Genomic DNA, 8,028 nt, shown 5'->3' with positions numbered 1-8,028 from the left:
TTCTCACCGTCACGTGTGGGCAAGTTTCGGTTTGCACCCTTACCTCACACACACGCGTAAAAGGATCGTCGAACATCTTTTGGCTGGGAACTGGTTCTTTGGTCGGAATGCTATTGTTCCCTTTATTGCATCCCTCCTCTAGTTTCCCGTTCGAGACTTCCGAGGATGGCTGTCGCAGAAGGTCGACGTCTTACCCGGATTCCCGCAGATGTAACAGAATATCCGTTTCTCCTCCCTACAGTTCCTCCACAGATGACCAGGTTTCCTGCAATTCCAGCAGTAGGCTTCTGGTCTGTCCGTAGTCCTTGCTGAGGCCTGAGCAACTTCCTTGCCCACCGTCTTCTTGTCGTACGCGATTGGTCCTTTGCGTCTATCCTGGAATCTTCCATTGACTTCGTTGACTTCCTCCGTTCCTGAGTATTCCGAATAAGTGTGGTCAGAATTCTCGGCAGTTTCGATGTGGTGTAGATTCGGTTTTACTACGCCTCCCCGACAGCTTTGCAAAGCAGGATCGTTCGCATCAATTCGGTACGCATAGTACTCCAGTTTCCCCAGACTGTCTATCGTCCTCAAAGATAATCTCGACCTGTAGTGCGGCCGCATGTTTTCGAAGATGACCTGGAATAAACTGCGCTGGCTCATCGGCTCCGAGAGAGTCATGTTTAGCCTCTCAATCTCCATTTTAAAGGAAAGAAAGGTTTCGTTCCTTTGTTGCTTTCTTTCGTGAATCTTCTGCCGGTTTCCCCAGTCTTTACCAGGATTTCCATACATATATCTTATGTTCTCTTCAAATTCTTGCCAGCTCGTGAACTCGTCTGCGTAGCACAAGTACCAATCATATGGTTCGCGCCTTAAGATTGTATGAACCCTTTGAAGCAAAACGTCCTCGGCGATCCTGTCCATCTTCGCCAATCTCCGGACTTTGAGAAGAAAGTCCTCCAACGATCGGTTGCGTGAATCGCCATCGAAGGTCAGATGCCATTTCTCCATCCGTCTATCAGCGTTTTGGATTTCAGCATCACTGATTACCCGCTGTTGTCTGCCACGTCTGACCTCAACAAACGCGTCTTCCTCCGAAGAACTGCCGTCCAGTTCGGTAAATTGACGTCGGTTTCTCGTCCTTCGATCCTCCGACCAAGGACCACGCTGAACTCTGGGAGTTCTACCGTCTGATCTCCTTGGATTCCCGTACATAAGACGATGTGGAATTTCGTCTTCAGTTTCGTCTGGTATTTGCCGAAATTGACTCCCTGGATACCCACGTTGCTTTACCGGTTTCTGCTCCTCCCATCTGTCATAATTTGGCTGAGTCCACTGGTCCTGCTGCGATTGTGGATCCGTTCTAGTCTGCTCTGAAACCATCTGTGGTATTTTTACCGACTGTCGTTTTGGGTTCTCGCTCTTATCACGCCACGTGTCTAGTAGCTGCTGCTCAAGGTCTGCGATACGCCTCAACAACGCCGCCGTATCATGCTCGTTTCCGCTTTCCTGATGTCCTTTTGGCTGCTTCGGAATAGCTCCTGTGCTGGGTCTAGCCTGTGACCACACCGTGTTCACGACAGGAGAAGCTGTATATTGGCCAACGGGCCAAACCGACGGTGCTGTGTAGTAGTTCAGGGTGGGCACGGAAAACGGCAACACTGGAGATGCATGGATAGGCTGAGGTACCGAGACATTCCCAAGTGAATGCTGTGTACCTGCAACCCCCATTACACCCCCACCTGTTGGCGTTCCTGGTGCGGGAGGAGAAGTTGTCAAAATAGGAGTGTTAATCTGAGGGGTAATTCCCTGTGCCGTGTACTGATGACTTTGCGGTGATGTTTGACCAGTAGGTCTCTGCCTCGGATCTCGTTTAGACCTTTGAGGATCCCTATCCGACTCAGTCTCAGAAACGCCTTTCTTCGACGACCTGATCGGACGAAATTTCCCCAAAACCAAACGAATATCGTTTGCCAATTCCCTGACCATCTCTTTGGCCGCTGAATCCGGAGCATGACATCTAAGGGTTCGTTGGAGGTAGTGCTTAAGCCGAGAGTAACTGATCTCATCGGGTTTCTCCTCAAGCTTTTGTCTTAGATCGTTCACAATCCCCGCAATCCGATCGAACTCTTGTTCGATTGTATACGGAGACGCATATTCCCGATTTTCTTTTATATCGTCCTGGAAAAGCCTGCGCAACAACCGACATTTTTCATCCAGGTCACTTTCAATCGCTTTCACCTCTCCGCGAATCAATAACTCGTAGTTCACTTCGTCATTATTCAAATGGTCAACCCGTGGAAAATTCTCCATTTTTAAATCAAATTTTTGGAGAAATTTTGACCGATATGCACTTTTCAGAAATAATTTAAAAAAAATATAACAATGAATAAAAAAAATGAATAATGTATTAAAAATAAATAAGTAAATAAGAAAAAAAATAGTAAATGGAAATATAGAAAATAAAATATGAATAATTAAACTAGAAAAATAAAATTAAATTGAATAAAAAAAACACAAGAAAATCAACAAATTTCTTCTCCTTAATAGTTGAGAAAATATTCTAAACAAAAACATTGAGCAGTTTTTTTTTTAAAGACAGAAACTACTTCGTTTCTTGATCAGAAATGGTGCACTTTAGCACACGTGTCTGTATAGTGTTTTACTATACGCAGTCTGTAACGACTTATCCGAAGATTACGGGTCTATATAACGAAAACTGTATAGTTTTTAAGTAACCGAAGAATTATAGCAAAAGCTGTAATTAAGCAGTGAGCATTCGCACACGCAACTGTATAGTATTTTACTATACGCAGTATCCCAAAAATCTCAAAAAGGTGAACCGAATAATCTATTAATAATCTTTCATAGGAAGTTCCAAATGAAAATTGAATCCTTAGTGTACATAGTATATACCGAATATTATTTTCTAAAGCAAAAACAAGTCTATATATAATTACTGTGATTCTCCAAAATACCCGTAAATGCAGCCTTAGAAACCTGCAGTTGGGCGCCAAATCTGTAGCCGTAAACTGTCCGATCCGGTGCAAGCGTGTCGCTTATGCGCCACCCTTAAAAGGGACGACACACCAAGATTAATTTGCCCGGCTGAGACTCTCCACAAGGCGAGTCCTTATAGCTCTTCCAAAAGGTCAGAAGGATCGAGACAGTTCGACTTGCCAAAACCAGCAACCGATGAACTCGAGGTTAACTCGGCCAACTCTCAAAAATATTCAAAACCCTGAAACTTTACATAAAAACCTCCCAGTAGAAATCACTCATACCTGAGAAATAATCATCATTGGTCCACGAAACTACTCATCACCAGATGGCGGCAGCGAGTGGAAGTTGCCAGAGCTAAAGATTCAAACATTTGAATTGAAAGTGGACACGTTTCGCGAAGTGATGGAATTCCAAATCATCAAATTAAAACTCTTAGGTAGGCTTGATGAGAATAGTTTGTATTCAGAAAATAAACATTTCAATTTTGGAGTGATAACAACTAATTTTCATTTTGCTAGTTCATTTTGGTAAGTATAATGGAATGCAGTTGGATTTATTCATAGCGCTAAAATACTTCTTCTTATTTACATTTTATTTCTAGCTAGCCTACCAGTGCGTGCGATTCTCTCTAACTATCTCTACCGTGCAGTGCTCTACTCAGCCAATCAGGAACGATGATGGATAGCTTCTCCCGCTGGAGTTTACGTGGTCATCCGTAACTCGTGTAACGAATGCATTCGAATTTTGTAATAAATATTTCAGATCATGATCATGGTAATTCTGTTCGGTCTTCGGCCGATGCAAAATTCAGGACTATATATATAGATTTTTAATGTGGCATAATTTATGGTTCAAAAGGGTTTGCAAACAGCAGATTCGGGCGTCATTGGCCTCGCCAAGATTAATGCAGGGAATTCATTAATATTTCGGATTAATCATAGAATTAGCGGAAGCGATTAAAATTGTTGAGATCGCATTCCGAGCGAAACAATTTCGCTGCAATAATTGCGTTCTTTGCGGACGCTCTCTATGGGAGGGAAAGGCAAATACAAAATCATCACAATTGTTTCGACTCACCATGTGCTCTGCGAGAATCATACTTTCTACCGCTCGGCTCGATCGACTGGATGGAGCGGATGACGTCACGGCTGCGATGACGGGCGATGATGACGATGCGGCTTCTCGTTCAGTGGTGATACTGCTGCGGTTCCTTCGCTCCTGGTTGAGCGGAGTTGAATTTCGATGATGCGATGGTCCTTCCCCGTGTTGGTGGTCACTTCCGGATTTCCCTCTCGGGCGCAACATAAGACCCTCTTGTAGAACAGAGGTTCAGGGTACTGGGTTCGACCTCGAACCGGAACGTGACGGAACCACGCGGACGGTTTCCGATGTGGGCAGGCTGATGTTTCGGAAATTGGGTAACCGAGCTTAGGTTAGCGGGTCGCTCGGCTTCGGCGTCTTGCCGAAGAAATCTGGATGCGTGTTAACGGCGTGTTCTGAAGCTGCTGCGAACAAATAATGTGCCTTACGGCAACGGGGTTAGCACTGACACGGGCACGGTATAACGCACGTCTTTACCTGGCCTAATTTCGATAAGCACGCACTTTGACCTATCATTAATTGGTGTAGCCTAAAGCGATGGGCTACACAAGAAAAAGAATATTAATTTTCAGTTTTGAAATCCAATCACTATCATCTCATGTACCTTTTCTGAAGGAAAGGTAAAACTCGATACGCGGTCAAAAAGGCGCACTTCCACGCACATTCACTACCCAGATCAAAGTGATTTGTGGAGTGCAGCCTCAGATCAGGGCAAGTGATCCCGGTCGTTGACCTAAGCAGGAAATACGTTTTTCCCGAGCGATCTTTAGAAAAACTTCGGGATTTTGGTTACTTAAGATCGTCGCTCGCTCATTGGTTGGATTCTGGATCTTGCCCTCTCAATCCAAACCTTATGAAACATTAAAAGGAAACGGCTTGAGGTGAATAAGCCACGGATATCAATCTTCGAACATAAGTTCGATGAAGACATCGAATCGAGCAGTTCCAATAGACTACATGAAGGCGCCAAACCGATACCTTGAATCGGTTTGTGGAGATCGAAATTTTCAAATGGTGCAACTGCTACAATGGCTGTCAGGTTCATTGCGATTATTCTCAGGTAAGAATTTTCAAGATTCACACATCAAACACCGATTTGTCGTCATTGTTTTGCGAAACTAGTCTGGTGCAAAATTATTATGGGGCGCCATTTTTCCAAAGCATTATTTTGCCGGAAGATATATTGGAACAATGTTTCCGGTCCCGATTTCGATAAATCATCACAAAATCGGCGAGCTGCCTGAAAATCCACGAGGAAACTGACCAACTAATAATAAACAGATCCGAATTGCTATCTAACCTCAAAATTCCAACACTTTGTAGCAGTTTTTATAAGATAATCATTTCTTCTGACACTGTTTCAAAAAATTGTGTTTTTTCAGCCGGTTATATGAAGGAAAACATTGATTGGAAAACATGCCTGTGAATCTTATGTAACCTTTGTAAAATTCCGAATAAGATCTCTAAGTTTAACTGCTGATAAATACTAGAATACTTTCCGTGCGCGGCAATAGAAACATTCAAAAATCAAGTGTACCAATGGCCATGCACAACAAAATTGTCATTTTTTCCGCAACAGAACCTTCAAACTGTTCACTTTTCTTCACAATTGATTCATTATACAGCCACTAATAAATTACGTTCGAAAATTTTTGCCAAGGTGCTCGAATTAAACACAAAAAACTAAATTACAAAAAGGGACCCATTTCGCTCACTTGCTAAGGACAACAGAAAAAATGGCATCCGAGAAAAACAATTTTTGTTTTTATTTTTTGCTGACCTCAAAAAGCAGAATAAATTTATTTCTAGTATGACAAGTGAAAGATACCTAGTGAAGGTATCCAAAAATGCCCAACATAGAAATTTTTGTTGTTGAATTTCGAGAAAATAAAGATTAAAGTTGAAAGTGCGCGGCCATTGGTACTGCGCGGCCATTGGTGCTTTCACGGTAACATGATGAAACTGGCCAACACGAGCAATCGAGCTCTGCCGATCAACTGCTGGACCTTCTATCGAAAACACCATGTAAATTGGTCAAATGTCAAATATGTTTTTTTTTTGCCGAAGGAGGACAATCGGTTAAATTTGTTATAACTTCGATCAAATTCCAAAATTTTGAGATATTTCGAAAGTCAATCTTCAGAAAACAGAAAACATAATCAAAAGTAGCCTTGATTTGAAAAAAGGTGGTTCAAAGTATGTATTAGAAAATTTGCACAGGTAAACATTACATTACCTGGTAAAATAACTGAAAATTTCATAAATTTACATTCATGTGTTAAAAAACTTATTAAAAAACAAAGTGTTGTATTTTTTTTCGAATACACTCCCTAAAATGAAGATTTGGTCAGACGCTCACTTATCCAGGTTCCACTGTATATGCTTACGTAGAGCGATGATGATGACGGTTGGATTGGGATTTTTATCCCAACACCCATCCGAGATAATAAGGGTGGCCTACGTTTCCCCATGGCCCGCAATACCCCACTCTTCCTTACGTCTGGATTTGCTTTGTCAATCTCCGAGTTATATTTCATATTTGAATCATTAAAACTTGATCTTGTGCTCAGAATTTTACGTATGTTCTTCTTATGAATTTTGAGTAGATTTTTATGTTAGGTGTGTGTTGATCACACTCTTAGGAATTTTTCTTTTGAGTTCTTGTTTTGTAAATAACACACCAAATTTTAAATTATAAAGCAGTCGTTTTCTTATTTTTCTCATCTTCCACGAAACAATCCTAAAAAGTGAACAAAAGAAAAATAAACTTCCACTACTGGCTGGAATCCCCCCATTCGTAGATTTTGTTTTTTCGTTTAGACAGTCAACATTGGCATCCTAGTACTTGGCGTAGACGGCAGCTGGGGCAGCACCGTAGTAGGTGGCAGCACCGTAATGTCCACCGTACACTCCCAGAGGGGCAGCAGCGGCGTATCCGGTGGCGTAGCTCAGAGCTGGGGCAGCTTCCACGTAGCTAACGTGGGCAGCTGGGGCTTCAACGATGGCGGCATGAGCCTTGACGATTGGGGCAGCAGCATAGGTGGTCACTGGAGTAGCAACGGCAGCCTGGTGGTAGACGGTCTTCTCCACCGGGGTCTCAACAACGGTTTGCTTGACGGCTGGGGCGTACACGTGCTCGGCCACCTGCTTGTTGTGGTACTGGGTGAAGCTCTGGTACGAGTGTCCGGTTGGGATCTTCTTTTCGATGTTTCCGACATGGGCCAGGGTTGGTTCCTCGACGATGCTCTTCTGATAGGAAATTTCCTTCTGGGCCACGACGGTCGGAACAGCGGCCACCGAATGATAGGCGGTCACAGCTGGCGCCGAATGGACCAGGGTAGCGTGGGGGGCAGCAGCGGCAACGGCCAGGACAGCAGACAACACCACCAATCTGAACATTTTGACGGATTGTTTGTTAGAAGGTCTGTGTTGTGTGTGCGATAAAAATGGGTGCGTAAAGCAAGTTGTTTGTAGAACGATTAAACGTTGACTGTACTTCACCGACCGCTGGATCAATCTTATATAGTTGATACAATTCTTTATTATCCGAATCCATAAGTCGCCCGCGACGCCTGTCGCCATCGTGATCGTCGTGATCATCGGCGTCGCCGGCAGCCATCAGCGTCGGTCGCCGCCCGCGCGCTCTAGGCGGATCCAGGCTAACGAAACCGAACCGAATCATTAAAACCAGAAATCAGGAGTATTATTTTTCCTTCTTGCGTTTGCAAACCTTCTTACCCATAGTAGGTACCAACCTACCTGCTCAAATAATTCTATCCACCACAAATGTCTCTCATGATGAGAAAAGACGAGATGGAGAGGGTCACCAATCGGAGCCGGGTGTCCGATCTTCGGTTTCAGATCGAGACGTCTGTCAGAATAGAATCGTCGCGCGTCCGCCATCCGGCAGTCAATGGAATGCAATAATTAGGGATTTTTAATTCT

General features: G+C 43.5%; 1 protein-coding gene across 1 annotated transcript; it reads right to left on the bottom strand.

Moving 5' to 3' along the window:
• Positions 1-6,782: 6,782 nt before the first annotated feature.
• On the bottom strand, positions 6,783-7,587 carry LOC129756131 (larval/pupal cuticle protein H1C-like). Its single transcript, XM_055752904.1, has one exon. It carries the CDS (start codon positions 7,480-7,482, stop codon positions 6,922-6,924), a length of 561 nt encoding a protein of 186 aa, XP_055608879.1. The 5' UTR covers positions 7,483-7,587; the 3' UTR covers positions 6,783-6,921.
• Between the last annotated feature and the right edge of the window lie 441 nt (positions 7,588-8,028).

This window comes from Uranotaenia lowii, chromosome 3 (assembly GCF_029784155.1).
Source record: "Uranotaenia lowii strain MFRU-FL chromosome 3, ASM2978415v1, whole genome shotgun sequence".
Classification (NCBI taxonomy): Eukaryota; Metazoa; Arthropoda; class Insecta; order Diptera; family Culicidae; genus Uranotaenia; species Uranotaenia lowii.
The sequence above is the reverse complement of the archived record's forward strand: the minus strand, read 5'-3'. Positions and strand labels throughout refer to the sequence as shown.